The sequence below is a fragment of the Aythya marila genome (genome assembly GCF_965140915.1).
Source record: "Aythya marila genome assembly, chromosome: 4".
NCBI classification, from domain to species: Eukaryota; Metazoa; Chordata; class Aves; order Anseriformes; family Anatidae; genus Aythya; species Aythya marila.
The window spans coordinates 73,211,852-73,232,543 of record NC_139045.1 but is presented as its reverse complement, the minus strand read 5'-3'; the positions used below and the strand labels follow the sequence as shown (position 1 = coordinate 73,232,543).

General features: G+C 35.4%; 1 protein-coding gene across 2 annotated transcripts in view; it reads left to right on the top strand.

Moving 5' to 3' along the window:
- The window catches only part of CTNNA2 (catenin alpha 2), a 474,395-nt gene that overhangs the window by 108,514 nt on the left and 345,189 nt on the right, over window positions 1-20,692 (top strand). For both annotated transcript variants that reach the window (XM_082760174.1, XM_082760175.1), the window contains exons 4-6: window positions 10,866-11,032; window positions 14,883-15,002; window positions 17,216-17,482. In XM_082760174.1, coding sequence (XP_082616300.1) covers window positions 10,866-11,032; window positions 14,883-15,002; window positions 17,216-17,482 — 554 coding nt within the window. The remainder of the gene's footprint in view (window positions 1-10,865; window positions 11,033-14,882; window positions 15,003-17,215; window positions 17,483-20,692) is intronic.

The window sequence follows — 20,692 nt, the reverse complement described above, 5'->3', positions numbered from 1 at the left end:
TTTGCCTGATGACAAACAGCACAGTAGTTCTCTCAGACTGCTTCTTTTTCACTGACTGTTGGAATATCTGTGCATGCTTTTCAGCTGTTGTTCCTTGCTATAGCTGATATGTTTCACTTGAGTACATTAATCACGTTTCACTTTACCATCAAATTCATAAATTGTTATGAAGAAACCCATTAAATGATTAAATTCAAGTCTTTAATTGCTAGGGCTTAGAACAAAAGATTTTTCATTGTCAGTTAAATTCTTCTTAGTTTTTTTTTTTTTTTGAATAATTATTTTAATAAACTTATAGTTCATTAAAAAAACAGCTTTTTCAAGTAATTCCCACTGTAGTTACTTAAATAGTTTGCTCTTGCTTATGTGAGGAAATACTCTGCTCATTTTGAATCTGCTTTTTGTCTCAGTTCTGTAGCTATATGAAGCTAAAATAAAAGCAAAGCCTTTTATTTTTAATATCTCAAATGTTTACGATAAGCATAAAAGTTGTGGAAAAATGTCTAGTTTAAAAAAGAAATAACAGGCTTTCTGCAGGTGTGAATCATGTACCTCAGTATCTTGCTGCACAGCAGAAATCCTTTCTGTTTCTTACTAATCTTTGGAAGACAGTTCTGCCACTCACAGCATCTGAACTGCTTTAACAAGCACACCCAGGTTTTCTTGAAAAGGATGTTATACCGTTGGGCTCACTTCTGGCTGCTGTGAGAGCAGGGTATCTTGCGTAAAGTGTTGGATAATCAGGTGTACCAGGAGCAAAGCAAGGAATAATTAGGCAGTACAGATGCTGCTTTGAGATAAACCCAAAAGCACTGTCCTTGTCTTCAGCAAAACTTTGAAGTTCAGCTGCATGACATTTGGCATGTGCCAGGAAACAAATGAGTCCACATTAGAATTCTGTTGTTTGATTTTTAAAATTTCCTTCTGCTTTTATTAATATCTTAAGAGGCCCAGTGTGTTTTTAAGTTCCCTAGCATCAACCACAATCTTAAATTTTTAAGATGTTCTTTACATCAGCTGTCCAATTCCATGAAGCCTAGTCAGTTGTTTAGTCTATCCCTGAAGGATGATAGTCTGAGAAGTAGCTGAGAGCTGTAGACAAAGAGGGATTAGAAATGGTAATGTGTTCTTACATCCAAAACAATTTACTTATGAATTGAAATTTAATTAAAGCTTTATTGTACTTAAGTGTATCAGTGATGTTTCAAATGAACTATTAATCTGACTATTAATTAGAAAAGTTCTTTCTGAAGTGTAGCATTTGTGAAATAATTGTATTAGATTGTCATAGATCTGTGGCTAAATGTCTTCAAATTCTGTGTTCTCAGTATTTTACTATCTCTTAGCAAAAAAGTAGTTGGGTTAATTTAAATGATGCATTTCAGTGATCTATGAAGTCAATGAGGTCGTAGTGTTATTGGATGTAAATGCGAATATCGAATCTAAAATATGTACTAGCTTTAAGGATATCCATTGTGCTATAAAATACATAGTGATTCATCTTCTGATATCACTCTATCTAAATGTCAAATGTAAAGCTAGTCAAATTTAAGTCAAATAGATTGTCTGTATAATCAATTCCAGAGGGATACAGCTCTAGTGGCTGCAATTTAATGGGAAAAGATCAAGTTAGATCATATGTGGCCTTTCCTGGCATTGAAATCTGTTAATACAATGAAAAAGTGGTCATTGTTCCACAGAAAGAGAACAAAGTCCTAACTGCTGATGAAAGAGGAAGTAAGTTTTAGAGGATACTGTACTAAAAATTTAAAACAAAGGTGTGTTCAGGTAGGAGAGATGAAAATTTAATAGCATTCATGTGAAGCTTTGGGAATTCTGATTAGCATTTAAAATGCACATTTATATTTAGTAAGAATACAGCACTCTTCAGTATGAAAATACTCTACAACTGACTTCCCAAATGCTAACAAATGATTATACGATGTCCAAATAGAGATTACTACTGAAATGCACTCATTTCAATTACAGAGAATGGAGTTTGAAATGCAATAAACAAAACATAATGTTTTAAGATAGGATATAAATAATGAAATATGATTAATAAGGCAGAAGGAATATAGAAAGTGAAAAACAGCCATCAAAGACGAGATTTAGACCATTATACCTGAACCAGAAACTTGACTGTAGATAAGTATACTGGGATGGTCAGTAGGGTGTCCCAGCCTATTTGATGGGATGACTGCAAAGGGGATAAAACTGCAGATCTTTGTGTCCTGAAGGGTTCTTTTTGTTTGGTTTAACATGGATGCATAACTGCATCCATGAGAAAAAGATTTAAAGCAAAGAGAAAAAAAAACACAAAAACAACCAAACAACAAAACAACAACAACAAAAAACTACTTATGTTATTTAAACACAGCCAATTAGCAATTATGGGTTGTTCAAATCTTTCATATTATCTAATATCATGAACAGTGTTCTACATGGAATCTGCAACTCAGTTTGGGTCTATACATGATTATATTTTAGAACACTTTTATAGCGATGCTTTGTCTCCAATTAAAAAGACAGTACTCTAAAATACTTGTCAAAGAGAATAATATTTTCTAATCAGGATTCCTGTTCAATATCCATAAAAAACAAAGGGGTTGTTCTGTTTTCAGGATACAGAAAATTACATGTTAGTCCCAAAGAAGGCATAAGCAATTTGTTTTGTGTTTGCTGCTAGACTTAAACATTATGCTGTTATATATGAAGAAAAGAGCTGATAAGATCCAGAGGGTAGATCATTTTGACTTCCAGAGTTTAGAAATCACACGCTTCTGGTCTTGTACCAGCACTGCTGTAGTGCAAGATCCTGAAGTAGTTTAATGTCTGGAAGAGGGGGAGATTTCACACAGTCACAGAGGCTGGAAGGGACCTCTAAAGGTAGTGTAATTCAGTGGCCCTGCTTGAGGCAGAGTGATCTAAGCAGGTTGCTCAGCCACGTTTTGAGCATCTCTACTGATGGAGACTCCACAACTTCTCTGGGCACCACTGTCCCCTCATTGTATAAGGCTATGTGGTTGACTGGGCATGGTTTTCACTTCATAAATGTATGCTGACTGCTCTCAATCACCTTCCTTGTAAATTTGGAAAGAACTTCCAGGATCATTTGCTTCATCTCCTTCCCAGAGATCGAGGTGAAATAGACTGGCTCTCTGGATCCACATTCCTTTCCTTCTCAAAGAAAGGAACAATATCTGTTTTCTTCCTGTCTTCAGGAGACCTCAATCATGATGGTCTTTCAAAGATAATTGAGAATGACCTTGGCCAGCTCCTTTGAAATGTTCCCTAACCTCATCCTCCTCCACCAAGCCTGCCTTCCTGCTTTCCCACTGGTCTCAGGAACTGGGGATTCCCAAAGCCAAGTCATACCAATAACAGGTGGTTAGTTAGACAGATTACTATTTTTATAAATATGAGTAATCTGTTATTCCGCTTAATGTGGCCACACTGATATTTTTTAATGGGATTTTATCAGAATATTTTATTTGTAAATTCTATGAAAGTCCACATTTATGATAATAGCATGGTTGCTTTTTGACAGTTGCACTTGGAGGTTGTTTAATTTTCTTAAAAAAACAATCATGTCATCATCCTTTAATTTCTCTTCGATATGTGTGCATATATTTGTGTGCATATGTCTGTTTAAGAACAGCATAGGATGCTTGTTTATTAACACCTTTCCTGGCTACTGGTATAATAAAAATATTTTCAGTAAAAAAATAGGAACACGAATAGTTGCTAAATATACATATGCATATATGTAAAGATTCGTTGACTTCATCTGTTTGTCAGCCTCTTTTTTATTCCTCAAGTTAATTTTCCCTTTCAATATATAGTATTCACTTAACACAATCCAGTTTGCTGGAGCCTTGTTCCAATTTAAGACTTCAGTGATGAGAAGTAGAAATTTCAGTGGAATTCAGCATGAGATGTGCAGTGGATTGACCTTTCCTTTTGCACTTTTGACATTCCGTTCATTCTGTTTTTGGAGTGAATGAGCCAATATGTGCTGTATCTTTCAGAGTTTTGGTGACCTTTTCAATCATCCCTTGATAGCTTTTTGCAGAAGTTAAGCTTGTGTTACTTGAATTACCCAATGGAAATTACTGTGTGACCTGTATGTGTACATGATTCTGGATAAATACACTTAAAGACATCTTTATCTGCTCCTATATGACTCCTTGAATTTAATATTGCAAATCAAATGACATCTTATTTTGAAAATCTATGGAAAAAAGGTGGGTTCTTATTTTTTTGGTCATTTTGTTTTTTGCGAGAATGAGGTCTAGCAGACTTAATTTCTAGATGCTGTAATTTTGTTGGGAGAAAATGACTCAATCTGATTAATTTCAAATCTAAGCATGGATGGAGTAAGTTTCCTGATTAAATCTCATCAGAGTAACCGAAGTGATTTGATAGTGATACAGGGAGTCAGTAACTGCAGGCTCAAACCTTCTCAAGCAGATGAGTTCCCAGCACCTACATAATAGCTTTGTCATTAAAAAATCATAATAACTTAAACAAAACCTTCTAGTCATTACTGAGATTCAAAACAAAATAAACAAAAGCAACAGCAAAACAAAGAAACAAAAAAATCTCAAAAAACTCTGTCAGCCCCAACCCAAATGGATCCTAGCCTGTGAAATGTTGTCCATCTATGAGACCTAATTTCACAGTAGCAGCAGGGTTTGGAGTGATCATTAGTATTCAGGAATTAGGCTGGATTTCTCTCTTTTTGTTTGGTCTTTCTCTCACTTTATTTTTTGTTTGTTTGTTTGTTTGTTTGTTATTTATTAATGGTGAGCAGTTCTTATGTGGCTGATAGGGCCTTTCTCTGCTGAATGACCCAGGTTTTATAAATCACCTACTAACCCAACTCAGACTTCTCATTTAAGAAATGTAAATTAAATTTATACTTCATTGTTAAAGCAAGGTGCCAAAGAATCTAGTATATGGATGTTAGTCAGTAAATGGCAGACGTGATGTGCCTATGAAAAAGCTCTACATATACTTTGAGAGTATCAGGTGAAGTATTTCTAGTAGCCGAGAATGATAAGGTATCTCCCAGAGAACTGCAGTTCTTATCACATATATTCCAGAAACAGCCAGTTCATAGGGCTGCTGAAATGATTACAGGAATATCCGTGCAAATCCATGCAAGAGAGGAGACTGAAATGTTGTTAATCTGTCATGGCTCATCACAAAAAATGCAAGAAGTGAAAAAGGAACAGTAGGAAACATAGTGGAAGAAGAATACTTATTTAAATGGAAGGACAAATGGGGCATAAGAAGAAATGGGTATAAATTAGCTATAAATACAGCCAGTATGGAATTAAAGTGTCTCTAATGAGGAAAAAAAAAGTCAGATACTGGAGTTCATTTTGGAATGAATTTTCTACTTCCAGTAGGATTAATTGGGGTTAAATGTCTGAGCTGCTTCAAAGATAGAAGCTTGGTAAGTTTATGAGTGTAGTTATTATCATATTAAGATTATTATTAATTATATTATGACATGACTGTCTGCAGTAGCAAGGAAGCAGACCTGATGACTCAAGATGTCTGTGTTTCTTGCACTGACCTAATTTTCCCTGAAAGTAATTTAATACTGACTACAGAATAACTTGAAATGAATTTGGAAAGAAACAGATAACTGAAAATAATAGGGTTGGCTTTTTTCAGATAAAAAGGTTTCTCTGAAATGTAATTTTACTAGCTGTAGCTCCAACGTTTCTTTTGGCCTAAGAGTGGTTCAATACCACTGTTGTACAAGGATAAGAACATGTTAACTGGCACTGAGATAGACAACCCTTGGTCCCTAGTAACATCTAGCTTGCTAGACTATTAGATTTAAAATTGTGAAATGCTAGTTCTTTATAAGGGTCAAATGACCTGCTATGAACTTTTACATTAATTCCTTTCGTTTTTGCTTAGATGGTTGAATATATTTAATACTTTCTGCTTAATTACTTAGGAGAAGATTCTTTTTACTTAACTCTAGCTTTTAAATGCTAAATATCTAATCCAAACTTTTTAAGCTGCTGTTTTGCCTCTCCATATGTTCTTTGTCCACTACTGCTGATTCAAATATGTTTGCTAGTTACATCTGCTGGAGTAATCAAACCTAAGAAGGTAATTTTTCTGCTTGTTTTCCTGGTGCCACTGGACAATTACCAACTGTCATTCACTTCTTTTATGGTTCAATGTAAATATTCATCTGAATGATGAATATTAACAGTGCTACTGACTGAAAATTTGGCAAAGATCTATTAAGTCTTTTTAATATCTAAATGGAGTTTAAAGAACTCTTGGGCATATGGTTCCAAAATCCAGAGCTTTTTCAATATACTTAAAACCAAAATATTTTCATATACAAAAGGTTTTTAACTGGATGCTCAGCATCACTTCTGTCTCATCTGAAACCAACTTTGGGCTTAAATACCAAGACTTATAGCCTTGGTATTTTTATACCCTTATACATATCCCCTTGGGTTCAAATCAGCTCATTATGCTCTTTGAGATCATATTGGTTCAGGCTCTCTACAAAAAGCTGTGACAGTTTCTTTTAATAAGTGACTGGAGGAAAGATGATGCCTTCCTAGTTGTTACTCTGATTAAATTAGTCCCAGTTATCTACATTCTCGATCAAATGTTCAGAGATCTGAATCTAACTCTTGCCCACGATAGATTCTCAATTATTATGTGATTGCACTCAACCTCTTACTTTCCATGGAATATTTTGAGTAACTGATTCAAATGATTAGCAAAACTTTCATCCTCATTTTTCAGCACAATCTGAGCCAAGAGCTGTTGATACCTAGAACTTTGATTCTGGAGTGCTGTGCAATATAACACTAAAACATGTCTAGTTATTTGTTTTATTGTCTCTTTATCTGGCAGTCATTGCTTGTTCCTTGTCTTTTAAAAAACATTTTTGGAATTTTGACAACCTTATGGAAATTTAAGAAAAGTATGCAGCCATGGCCATGAGCAATTAGAGTTCTTCTTCTGAAAGTGTGTGCTATTGACTTATCATCCAAGATACATGTACACTGCACACAAATGACAATGTTTAGTTTTAATGGTAATAAAATAACAAAGAGTTCTGATGAGAATTACCCATTTGGGCTATCTCCTTTACTATTTGCATTGTCTTATGGGAAACTATGCTTTCTGGTATTTTTTTGAATGTTGCTATAATGGTCCTAAAGGCAATGTAAACAGGTGTTGATTTGTTAGAAATTCTTTGAGAGTTTCTATATTGAAGAGAAACAGGATTTTTTTTCAACATTAATAGCAAAGTTTGTGTTACTGTTTCATTCTAAATAGCTTTTGTTCCTCTTTTAGCCTGATTTCCTAGGGAAATGAGGCTTGTATAGTTATTGATCTTTTGTTAACTCCTAATATATTTGTTTTCTAGTTTCAACCAATACAAAAGAATATAAACATCATACGAAAACAATTGAAAAAAAATCAGCAACTGGAGGGAGAAGTAAAAATACAAACTCAGACTTGTGTTCGCATCAAGAGCATGGCAGGTCCAAACTGCTTTTGCCCCAGCATATGCTGCTCCTGCCTGATTGAAAGTGTCACTGTCCCACACTGGAGTGGGTTTGATGGCATTATAGTAGAAAGATAGGTGAAAATGAATATGAACCTTTTAATTCAGCTTCTTGTATTATATGAACAAATAAAACTGGTTTGAAAAGAAAGTCATAAACTCAAATATAGAAATTGCTGAAAGTTTATGATTTTAATGCTAGATTTTAAAAAGCAACTTGAATTTGGAGCTTTTGTTATTCAATGGCTATCAGTATAAAGAAAGCTAAATAGATTGTCTTAAAAACTGTTTTTGCTTGGCATAGCCACACCGTAATTCCAATAGATACATAGATGGGTTTGTATTCCATTGCTGGGCTGGCTTAGTTTTGAAATGTTTTGAAAGGTTAGTTTTGTGGTTTCTGTACTGGGTTGTTTTGCATTTTGAAGTCCCTTAAAACACACAAGTGTGTTTCTCATAGAGTGGATTAACAGTAGTATCCCCAAATTTCTACTTTGAATGCATACTTTTTCTCCCATTTCTTAAGGAAGATGATGTATTTTCACTTTATTTTTCAGCTGACACTGTTGAGAAGTAAGATATAATCACCCATTTCCTACAAGGATGAAGGTGACAGCAAGTGATGATATTCTCCCTGTTGAGTAGAATAGTGTTTTATTATTTTATAACAAATTTTAAGAGTAGTTTGCTTACTTAAAAACATTCTAATAACCTTTTAGAATCAGTGGATTTTTCTGGGAGCCTCAGCATATAATGTGAAGTTTATATTCTAGTCAGTTCATCCTTGATGCTCACATCACAATTAGGAATCAGTTGGATTTCAGTTCTGATGTTACAATACTGATTGCAGATTAGTTATTAGCATAAATATTTAGGTTTTAGTTTTAGTGTCAGCTTGAGGTTCCCATATCTGGAACTGTACAATTCTGCCAGTAACTTGTAAAATTTAAATGCATCTTGCTGTGTTCCAGATCATTAGCGAAAAACTTGCTTCTTAGGTGGCTGGCATAGTTTTGGGAAATTACGGTCTGTAATATGTTCTGTATTATTTCTGCATGGTCTATGTGTTCTATTGCTTTTCTGGTAGTTAGAGAAAAAACAAACGTCCTATAGTAGAAGCCACTTCACTGTCCTCTGTGAGTCATATACGAAAGGAAATGATGTGTGCAATTCTTTCTCTTTTACCACTGCATTAAACCATTAGTTTCTTTGACTTCCAGAGGTGTGCTGTTTATTTTTCATTCACATTTTTTATTTATTTTATTTCTTTTTTTTTTAACATATCCAGTTTTATCTGATCTCTGTGTGATGTTAATCACATTTCTGTGTAATTTAATGTAATACTTCCCTTTTAGTTGAGCTTCACAATCTGTGTTTGCTTAAATTGGATTACCAAATCTTTGTAAGAGAGTTATGATTTTTAAACTCTTTTATGCTTAGGTATGCCACTTATTCTTTGCTGTAAATAAGGGGAAAAGAAGTTCCTAATTTCATTTCAAAGCCTTTGCTGCTGTTATCTTATTTCTGTTGCTCACCCTTCTTTCTGATGTTATCCTTCAGCTACTCCCTGCCCTTCTTTTGCTACCGTATTCCAACCTAGTCCTACTGTTACTCCTTTAAAAGCAGTATTTGCTATATTAGCATACAATTACTAGATCTCAGCTTTATGGAAGGCGCCTCAGCTCTTTCATTGCACAGGCACTAAGAAATGTTTATTCTTTTTTAATACTTCAGTCTACTCAAATGGAGAAGTGATGTTAGTCTTTAAAAATGTCAAACTGCTTACCAAGTATTGTATTGAATAACACGATTGTGTTTCTTGGCGAAGAAAGGATTCTGAGATCTTGGTTGACAGCAAGCTGAACATGAGCCAGCAGCGTGCCCTGGCAGCCAGGAGGGTCAACCGTGTCTTGGGGTGCCTCAGGCATGGCATGGCGAGCTGGCTGAGGGAAGGGATTGTCCTGCTCTGCTCTGTGCTGGGGTGGCCTCACTTTTGGGAACCATGTGCAGTTTTGGGTGCCGCAATATAAGGACAAAAAAACATTAGATAGTGTCCAAAGGAGGGCTACAAAGATGGTGAAAGGTCTAGAGGGCAAGACATAAGGGGAGCGGCTGAGGTGCCTTGGTTTGTTCAGCCCAGAGCAGAGCAGGCTGAGGGGAGGCCTCATGGCGGCCTGCAGCTCCCTCACAGGGGAGCGGAGGGGCAGGCGCTGAGCTCTGCTCTCTGGGGACAGCGACAGGACCCGAGGGAACGGCATGGAGCTGGGACAGGGGAAGGTCAGGCTGGGTGCTAGGGAAAGGTTCTGCACCCAGAAGGTGGTCGGGCACTGGAACAGGATCCCAAGGAAAGCAGTCAAGATCAAGAAGCATTTGGACAGCGCTCTCTGACACATGGTCTGATTTTTGGGTGGTCCTGTGTGGAGCCAGGAGTTGGACTCCAGGACCCTTGTGGGTCCCTTCCAACTCAGGATATGGTATGATTCATTGCTAAAATTAAACAGGAATAATGTATCCAGGCAGCGCATGTGGTATTTATTATCCCAGAGAGTGTTTTGCTTTGTCCATAGAAAGGCAGCTATGGGAGCTATGGTGGGGGTGGGGAGGAGAAGGGGGGAAATGTGAGTATCAGGGCAGTTTGGGATGGAGAATACAAGGAGTGATAAGAGAAGACTGGACAGTGAAATTATGACAGCAATGGTTACTCTGTTACTCAGTGTTTTTGTTTGTTTATTTTTAAATTCTCTAGTAGAAGTGATAGCTCTTCTAGGTGGAAAAACACAGAGTAAATATGTATGTGAGCAAGAAGGCAAGGAGTTCTTGTAGGATTGAGGGAGGATGTAGCTGGTGGAAGAAGGAGTTGTAGAGAGATGCAGTAGGGGTGATAGTGTTGGTTTACTCTGTCCTCTCTGCCGGCAGAGGTGAGTTCTGTAATTGTGTAACACAGTGGTGTCTGTCTTTTGTTGTGGCGGTTTGCTCAGCAGTCTGTCTAGGTATTTTGTATTCCTTCTTAATTGTTACATGTGACTGCTCTAGAACAACAGCAACAGGTTGGGAATAAAGAAAAAAGGCAGGAAAATACCAAGGCAGCTGCTGTACACATTTTTACAATATATTTCCCTTGTGCAATTCAATGTTGGGTACTAAGCCATTAATATTTTCCTAACAGCACTTAATTAGTGGATGGTTTATACTTTCTGGAAAAAAAAAAAAAAAACAAAAAAAAAACAAAAAACCAAAAACAACAACAAAAAAAAAAACATGTAAAACTATTCTTTAATTATATTATTTTCAATTCTAGGAGAAACAATGAGAATCGCCTCTTCAGAGTTTGCTGACGACCCGTGCTCCTCAGTGAAACGAGGCACCATGGTGCGGGCTGCTCGTGCCTTGCTTTCTGCCGTTACTCGTTTGCTCATCCTGGCTGATATGGCTGACGTCATGAGGCTTCTGTCACATCTGAAAATTGTATGCATTTTTAACATTCTGTATTGTTTATGCATTTTGTATATGCACAAATAGGGACAAATCAGTAGTGAATATCAGTGTTCGCATTTCCTACTCTATTTCATTGTGTTTTTTTTTCTTAAAGTGCTGAGCAGGAATTAGGATGAAGCATGCATTTCTGTGTTGGTCTAATTCATTTTCTAATTTTAAGGAAATTAAATTTTGGAGACTTAAAGCAAAAATTGTCAGATGTCTTCCATGACTGGAGTAGTACTGCTGATAAGCACCCTGCAGAACCGAACAGATGCATCTGCTTGACTCACTTTGCATCTTACCTGGATCGTTTACTAACTCAGTACTTGTAAAGTATTGCTATCTTGTGGCAGAGTTTAGGTACTACAGTTGTGGTACTTGAAGTCTGCACAACTTCTGGAGGTGTCAGCAGATTGGTTTTTTATTTTTTATTTTTTCTTTCTGAGAAAATAGTACAAGTGCTTAATTGGGTATCAATGAAACAGAAAAAGGGGAAATACAGTAAAGAGGAATTACAGATTACAGGATGTATTGGTATGGATTAGTATTCACATTTAATTGCAACTATTCATATTTTTATGTGGGCATGTTAAAACTCATTGAAACACAAAGTGTTTTTTTCTCATTTTTAGACTACTTTGTTTTTATTGCATAAATAACCCCAAAACTCTGAAACAAACAAAAAATCTGCAGAAGTTCGTATACAGAATACTTAGAGCCTTCAGAGTATATGTGTGTGTTTGGCAGAGGAATTGCCTTCTTTTTAATAACTGTCCACACAAAGTGGACAGCTTTTTTTTCTTTAGTTTGTCTTTTTAACAGTGTGACTGTACAATAAAATTATGTTCTTGCAAAACGATGGGAACCTTTCAACTGGAAAATTGTGCAGATAAGCTAAATAGTATGAAAACAGTTTTTATAATAAAAAAGCAGATTTTTCTGCATGTATACTAGTGAGTTCTGCTCTAGTAACAGAATGATGTTCTCGTAGCTATCACGCACGGCTCTGTGATTATGTTCAGTGTAAACATCATCTCTCTTGAATATGCTTTTAATTTTTCCCCACTATAATACTGCAAACAACTATAATTCAAATAATCCTTTGCTAGTGAGACTAACACTTAATATTATGAACAACAGCTTTCTCTAAGCACCACGATTAAAATTCAAGCTTTTTCATAGGTGGTGAGAAATATTGTTCTCACATCTGAGATTTCCTCCTTCAGTTACGGCAGTGTGCTATGTTATTGAGAAAACAAATGCCTAATAGTCTTTTGGAAATAGGTGTATTTACTTACACAGTTTGCACCCTGGATTTGCAAGGACAGTGTATGGCACTGTGGTTTGTAATCTCTGCATTTGTCAGTTATCACCGTGAATATCCTAGCCTCCAGTTCTCAATGAAGCCAGATGTCTGTGGCTGTTTGTAGCAAAATTAAATTTCAGGACCTTAAATTTGATTATCTTTTTCAGGTTAAAAAGTATAATATATTTCTGAGGATTGGACATTGTAACTATTTTATCTTACCATTTTATAATGCAAACTAATTTTAAGTTAAAAATAAATTACTAGGAATAAAATGTTTATATATATATATGTACATGTATGTATATATTGAAAATCTGTTATGATGGGACGGCTCTTGTATTGACTCAGTGGTAACATTCAAAGATTGGTGTAAGTTAACCATAAAATTAATAAACTCAAATCATTCACCATGTCAAAGTTATGAAGGCTGATTGCAGGGATCCTGCAATGTACTACAATCAGTTTTCATTGAAAGCGTGTCAAAGAAGTGTGTTACACTTCAGACTTCATCAGAAATAGTGCATTTTAATTAATGTTTCAGAGGGGATATATGCAGTTGTGATCTGTAAGGACACTCAGTCATTTCTTTCAGTAACAATATAATATGTGATGTGATAATTTCACTAATATGTGATGATGGACATTGAGCATTATGAATCTATAGTAATTAAGTATATGCTAGTTAATCAGGGGAAGCTATCTGCATAGTTGAGTGTGGTTGTGTTTTTTAAGGATAGTGAAGTTACTCAGAAATGAATTTTAAAAAGTAATTTTATAAAAATAAATAAATAAGGGTTTCATGCCCATGTCCTTTCAAATAGCCTAAGTAACCAGTTTATTCATTTTGAAATTTTATGGTCTGTACAGTAGATAATGCACAGTAGAGCATGATCAACATCTTTCAAAATGTGATTATCAGAGTGGAATCTGTAACAAATCCTCTAGCAATTTTATTTAATAGAGGGCTGGTAGGGCTTACAAAAATGTACATCAGTTTGTCATGCCCATGTTTGTCATTACAAATGTTAGAGATTCAGGTGGTTTAATATAAATGCTTCATGATCTGAAAGAGCAATGTTCATATTTCGCAGGGAAACCTGCAGGAGCAAATTAGTTCGTGCAGCGATGCTTTTAAAATTTTTATTCAGTAGGTTAAGGAGTGAGATAGTTTAGCTTTAAAAACTGCTGTGTTTTCTAAGAAAAAAGGAGGTAATTGGATTTGGAATAAAGTGTAGCTTGCAGCTCTCCGGCTTAGGAAAATACTTCCAACAATGCTACAGATTTAAGTTCTGGAATTATACCTTTTCCTATAGAAATCTACGAGTTTTCTATTCTACTGCCTTGTAATTTGTGGATAGTCTTGAATCTACAGAAGGTAGTTAAGAGATCACAATACAAATATCCTCTCTCACAAGTAGAAAACCACAGTTAGAGCCACACAAATAACTAAAAGACAAGTTCTACACATATTTGTTTTTTTCTAAAATCGTTAGACGCCATCTTCTACCAAATTTATGGATTTCCAGTGGCATTTGAAGAATAAGCTGCGAGCATATTCTTGTATAGGAGTATGTCTCTATCAGAATTAGCTGTTCCTCTTAGAGGAGAAAATGTATCTGTTTAAAAGCTTATACACATTCTCATGAATTGAATCAATTGCTTTTAGAAAGAAGGATGAATAGAAGGTATTCAATTTTCAATCTTTTTGCTTGGAATTGAATTTTTATCTCATGAGGGAGAGAAATACAAATCTGAATTCCTGCCAAGTCACAGGAAAAGTTGCTTTGCTTTCTGTGTTGAAAGAACATTTTATCCCTTCATATATTTTTTTTTTCTTGCTGTACATAAGGCAAAGTTTTATGATAGATTTAATAGATTAACTTGTTAGTGTAACTAGGGCTTTATACGTTTGTCTGCTAGCTACAGGATGACTGAAGAACTGCAGCTCTGTTTTCCTTGATAGATTCTTTTTTGAGTTTTGAAGTAACTGAAAAGAATCTCCTGGTAAAGCTGAGAAAAAGGAAATAATAACTATGTTTTGGGTTAAATCTATTGTTCCGTTAGTTTAACAATAATGCATTTTTTAATATATTAGGGTAAATTTAAATATTAATAGTAAGTTTTAGTTTCCGTCTTTAAAATTCTTGTCCAGAACTAACAACTTCACTGTATTTTCACAAGAAGCTTATACCACACATTAAGAACATATCCATCTCTTTTGTTCCAAAACCCACAGATATTAAACATTTTATCTGATAAGTATGAGGGGGGAAATGAATATAGTTATTCCTTTTACACTGGCTTTACATGATTCCAAAGTACAGTACATGCAGAAAGGCAATCAGACAGCTCCTCTATTAAGAAACCTAATTAAAGTTAGTGGGACTATCATAAAGCCACTGTACAGTGATGGACCTAAAAGCTAAATTGGATCCATATAATAAAGAATAATGAATAGAATAATTACAGATTTTGTCAAATAGTGCGACTGGATTAAAATGATAACAGAGCTAATGTGTCATGTTCTAGGTAGAGGAAGCACTTGAAGCAGTGAAAAATGCAACAAACGAGCAAGATTTAGCAAATCGCTTTAAAGAATTTGGGAAAGAGATGGTAAAACTGAACTATGTAGCTGCTAGACGACAACAGGTGAGTGAATTCTAAAGCAGTGGTTGAGAAAGTTAGACTTGGTTCTAAAGATCTTATGTTTTATGTTCAATTCTGGTTTAAAATGTACAATAATGAATTAATGTGTCATGGCCTATCATTTAATCATACTGATTTTTCTGAATGTGATGAAGTTTTTGAACATGCCTTTACTTTCTTTAAGAATATTGTTCAAGTGGATTCAATTAATAATGGAATAAAGGGTGAAAAGGCAAGTGATTCAGGAGGTTAAGAATAGTTTTTACTTGATTATTCCTGTTTAATTCTAACCTGTGCTGATTTGAGGGTGCTCTGGCAGCTGAAAAAGCATGAGCTCTTTAGTAGTCTAGTCTAATTCAACTTCTGGAAGAAGAGAAATCTAATTTTTGAAACCAATATTGTTAGTTTTTAGATACTTAAAAAGACAAATTATTTATTACTATAGCAGATGGAAAAAATAACAGAAAGTCATAACATTTATTCAGTGCCTATAATAATACAGCTTTGTGTTAAACAGAAATTTATCCTAAACGCCATTCTTTCAAAGAGTCTAGACAGTCTGTCATTATGGAGTTGTGTAAGGGTTCTTCAACTTGAGTTGTATTTGAATGCTGCTAATCATTCAGGGATGTTGTCTTTCTATGGCACAGCACACCTGGTTTAGAAAGCTGGCTTTTCACATCCATCCTTTTATTTATTTTTTGCATTACAGTGATACCAATTTACTTCCGTATCACATGTATATTTCTAACAAATTAAAAATGTAAAACCTAGTAATGTGTAACCAATGCTATTTTGTATATATTCAGACACTTCTTTTACAGAAGTGTAGTTATAATTACAGGAAAAAGTGAAAACAGAATAGGAAAGCTAATGAAGGTATATGTCTCGAGTTCTTATTGGAGATTGTATAAGAGAACAGAAAATCTTAGTATAAATCTTTTAAATTTTTCTTCTTAAAGCACGTTTTTACAATGCTACTAAAGAGTTCCATATACTTGTGGAAAATCTTGGCAGAATTAGAAGGTAGTACTTAGATTTTCATATGCTTTCCTTTAATCTCTTCTGTTTTGTAACTGACAAAGCTTTTAGTAACTTAATTCTCTTTGAGAACTGTCTATCAATCATGTGTTTGAAATTCATCAATGGCTAAAACCTTTAAACCCAGAATGTCTGGGTTCTTTCGTAGTTTTTGCCTTAGGTTTTATGCGTGAACATAAGTAAACTATTCAGCTCTCCAAGATTCTTTGTTCACAATTTTAAAACAGAATTAATAGTGTTTTCTTACTGCTTATGAATGTTGTTAGGACAACCTTACCTAATGTTTGGAAGGCTTTCATGGAGATTTTATGTATAAATAAATTTTCTCATGGATGTCTTCCTATTCTGGTAAGGTAATGCACAATATCTGATGTTTGTTGTCAGAGGAAACAAAAGAGAGTATATGTCAATAAAACAAACAGTAAAGTATATGAGAAATAGAGCAAAATATGAAGAAAAGGCAAAATGTGCCTTATATATGCAAGGAAAGCCCTAGGAAAAAGCATCTAAAAGCTTGTGGTAGACAGGAAAGCAAGACATATTCATGTGTTTTCCGTGACAAAAAGGGGGAAAAAAATCTTTAGGAGGAATCCAACTCATGAAATATTCATAATTCTTAAGAACCCATGAAGCATATGTTCCATGAATTAAATAACCATAATAAAAATATAATTATGCCTATAACAAAAATAATGAGGGGTGTATTTGCAAGGCCTTTGTGCACTAAAACCATACTCATTAATAAAATCTTTTTTTTTTTTTTTTAAAGGACGTAAGTGTAATATTTAACAAAAATATGATGCTGCAACGATACTGCTACAGTCTTGTTTTCTATGGAATCAGCAGACTGAATCCAGTCAATCAGGAAGGGAAAATACAGATTTTTTATATAAATATATATATATATATATTTTCTTGATTGTCTGCTGGTCTTTGAATAAGGCATACACATGGGCTCTTTAAGAGTAGTTCTGCTCTTTGTGAGCAGAATGTATGAGCTGTAGCTACACAGAAGGAGTGGACTTTACTGAGCAGGAGAGAGATTTTGTGGGATTTATGGTAGATTCTGTCATTAATTCCATTCCTGTGATATCGCTAGACAGTGACAGTGTAGACAATACATTCTAACACTAAAGGTTTCATTCACAACCAAATATTTACATGTTTTTCTGCAGGAACTGAAAGATCCTCACTGCAGGGATGAAATGGCTGCAGCTCGAGGTGCTCTGAAGAAGAATGCCACGATGTTGTACACTGCATCCCAAGCGTTTCTTCGTCACCCTGATGTTGCAGCCACTAGGGCCAACAGGGATTATGTCTTCAAGCAAGTCCAAGAAGCAATTGCTGGTATCTCCAATGCTGCCCAGGCCACCTCACCCACTGATGAGAACAAGGGACACACTGGCATAGGAGAGCTTGCTGCTGCACTAAATGAATTTGATGTAAGTATCAAAAGTGTGCAGAAAATGAAGTGTTTCACCATTAAATCGAGAGTGCTTTTTAACTGAGTGGGTTTTGAACAGGACTCAAATTTCTCTCTTCATTCATGTCAATTTTCTGAGACTGCAGAGGCAAAGTGCAGAGATTGATCTGCTACTTTTAATGAGGAATAGTTGCTGCTAATGGACTTGAATTATAAGAGCTTTTGCTCATACACTGCAGCTGTTATAAAGAAGTTGTCGTATGTCCTAGTGTCCTTGAAAACTCTACTACATAGTTCTAAATAATGCAAAGTGTGATTAATCTGTCAGTTTTAGTTCTGTGACGTTTTTCATGCCTTTTGTTGAATGGTAAAAACAGATTTTTCCTGCATGTCAAGGCGGAAGGTAGAACAGGAAAACAAAGATGCAGGTGGAAAATAGTGTCCTAGAAACATTAAAATGTGTTTGTTGAGTCATGAATTATGTTCATCAAATATATGAGTCAAACATCTTTTCAAGCACAGTTATCAGTAACTGTAGCTGCAGACAAGGTTCTGTTACAAGGCTCTGTTACAGTAGCAGCTCCAGTTTTGCTTCAGTAACTTTCTTAACACCTAATTTCATTAACAACCCTTTTTTCTTTATGTATATTTTTCCCCATTTTAGACTTGAGTGCAGTTTTTTAGAAAGTATAAAAACTTTATTTGAAGACAGTATATGAAAATATTTTTTCCCATTAATTCTGATTTTAGATAAGGGTCTGCTAAAATTATTATTAGGTAATGGTATATTTTTCTCTTAGACTAATGCAGGAATTTGCTATGCAAGCATCTTTAAGACCTTCAGGAGCTATTAAATCCTGCTGTATTTAGGACTGAAAGTGAAGGAATTTGGGGAGGATGTTCATCTCTTGTCCTAGTGAACTGGGCTTCTCTTCTGCATCTCTGGTTTGCTGTCATTGGGCCTGCTGTGGAGATAGTAATCGGAAAAGTAAAAATTACAGGAGCAATGGAAGCTCAAGGACTGAGAAAGATACTGTAAAAAAGGCAGAGAATGAGTATACAAAAAATAGCAAAAGGGAAATTGGGACAGATCAAGACACATGACAGCTGAAAATGTGTGGATAGGCACAGGAGGAGAGATACAGGCTGGTAGCTGAGAAGCAGAAGGGTTCATGCCATTAGAAAACATCCTCTGTTCATGTTGTGGTGCCTCATGTGGTGCACAGGAGAAGCCATGCTCTGGGAATGAGACAGGGTTGCATAAGGGTGGATAATCAATTTTCTCCTTCACTGGCCAAAGAAGTTGCAAATGTAGTGAATGAAAAGGATTTGCAGAAGGTGAAACTGATAAAACCGTTCAGAACTGCTGCAGGACGCTGAGATGGACTCAAGTTTCATCACGCTTTTAGATTAAAGAAGCAGTACTGCCTGTGTTGATGATACAATCTTTTTTAGTATCTATATTTCTAGTTTCTCCTGTAATATTGTTGTGGGTCAAGATTTAAAGAATTCTGCCTCGTTTTCAGAGCCTTCTCAGCTGACAGGTCCCATACTGGTAAGGTCCTGAGAATAATATCCCTGATTGCCCTCTGGCTTTGTGTGGGACTTTGCGTGCTATGGACAGCAGAGGTTTGACAAACTGACAGAAAACACATGACTCTTAGCAGTTCTAAACTGATGATGCTACTGCAATCTGGAAAAGGCAGCTGGTCAATGCAAAGGGAGTCATTGTGCTTAGTGAAAGTAAATTTAGTGATTCATGGGGCTGTGGAGACCGTGCGAGACATCTGATATTGTGCCCTGCCTCTTTGTGAGACTATTTGTTCATCGTTTATATCTGCAGGTAAAGTCTTTTCCAATTTACACAATGTCATCATAAATGTGTATGTGAGATGTGTAGTCATGGTATTATGTTCTCTACATAGTTACAACAAGGCTTTTTTTGAGAATTTTTCTAATTTTAAGAAACAAAAAATTTCTTCTCTTAGTGAGGTTACCAAGACTTAAAGTATTGCCTCATCTGCTCTCTACATTTCCTATTTTGCCTCCCTGCTTAGCTGTTGAATGAGATTTGTTTGGACCCAATTTTGTAGCAGAGACAACATTCTGCTAACTTCAGGGAAACCCTTGGTCATGGGATGATTCTGAATTTACCCTTATATTTAACAAGCTAGAAAGTAACTGAAATTACCAGTCTCACGTAACTATGTCATGGGTACAAATATGGCAGGAAAAAAGTATTATGTCAGCAAGGGAAATTAAGGTTATTTTTTGCAGCGAGAGTGATTTTATAGTACATTTATTTACAGTATCAGACATGTTGATTAAGATCAATTTGATTTTGTTATAAAGTGCATAGTAAGCCTGGTATTGTATGACAATTCTTCCATACCAATAAAAAAAAAAAAAAAAAGTTTGCAGACTTTTCCATAACATTTACCAGTTCTTGGGCTTCTGTATTTTAAATTTCAGAATCAGTGCTCTGTGGTTTAACACTTCAAATAACTGCAGTGTAAATTACCTTAATATTTTCTCTATCAAAATATCATCTCATGTAATGTAAATAATTATTCTACCTATTTTAAACACTTCTGTTGTTGTGTTTAATTAGGTTAATTGTCATACTGAATAGTGTCATATGCCTGAGTTATCAGCTGCAAAGTCTTTGGGAAGAGTTATCATTTATTGCCTCTCAGAGATTGTTTATGTAGAAGTGAAGAGTTCACAAATCTGTTTCTTCTCAGCGTTTGCTGCTTTAAAATACTGTTTGAGGTTGATTGATGAAAGTTAGAAAAATACATGTTCAGTGCCTGTTTTTTTTTCCTTTAGCTTACATGTTTCTGCATTATTTCCAGATCATTTAAATCCAGATATTCTTGGATTTACTATTGACAGAATTAATTATTAAAGTTTGGTATATACTTTATGTTCATTTAATATTCTGGGTTCTTGCTGCAACTAAGAGCACAACTTTTGCTCCACTCATGAAACTTACCCAAATTTCTGCAAGTTACTTTGCTAAGAACTTATTGTGAATTCTGAAAATACTGCTTACACTGAGTAAATGGTAGTTTTGGTCTGGAAAGGCTGAGCAGGTCTCAGCCTCTCCATTGCCAAGGGACTGCTGTTGCCACGTGCTGTCAGTGACATGCAGAAATGGTATTTATTGGGCACTGAGCATCTCCAGAGAGCCAGAAAGTGCCTCCAGGCAGATCATGGAATGAGGCTG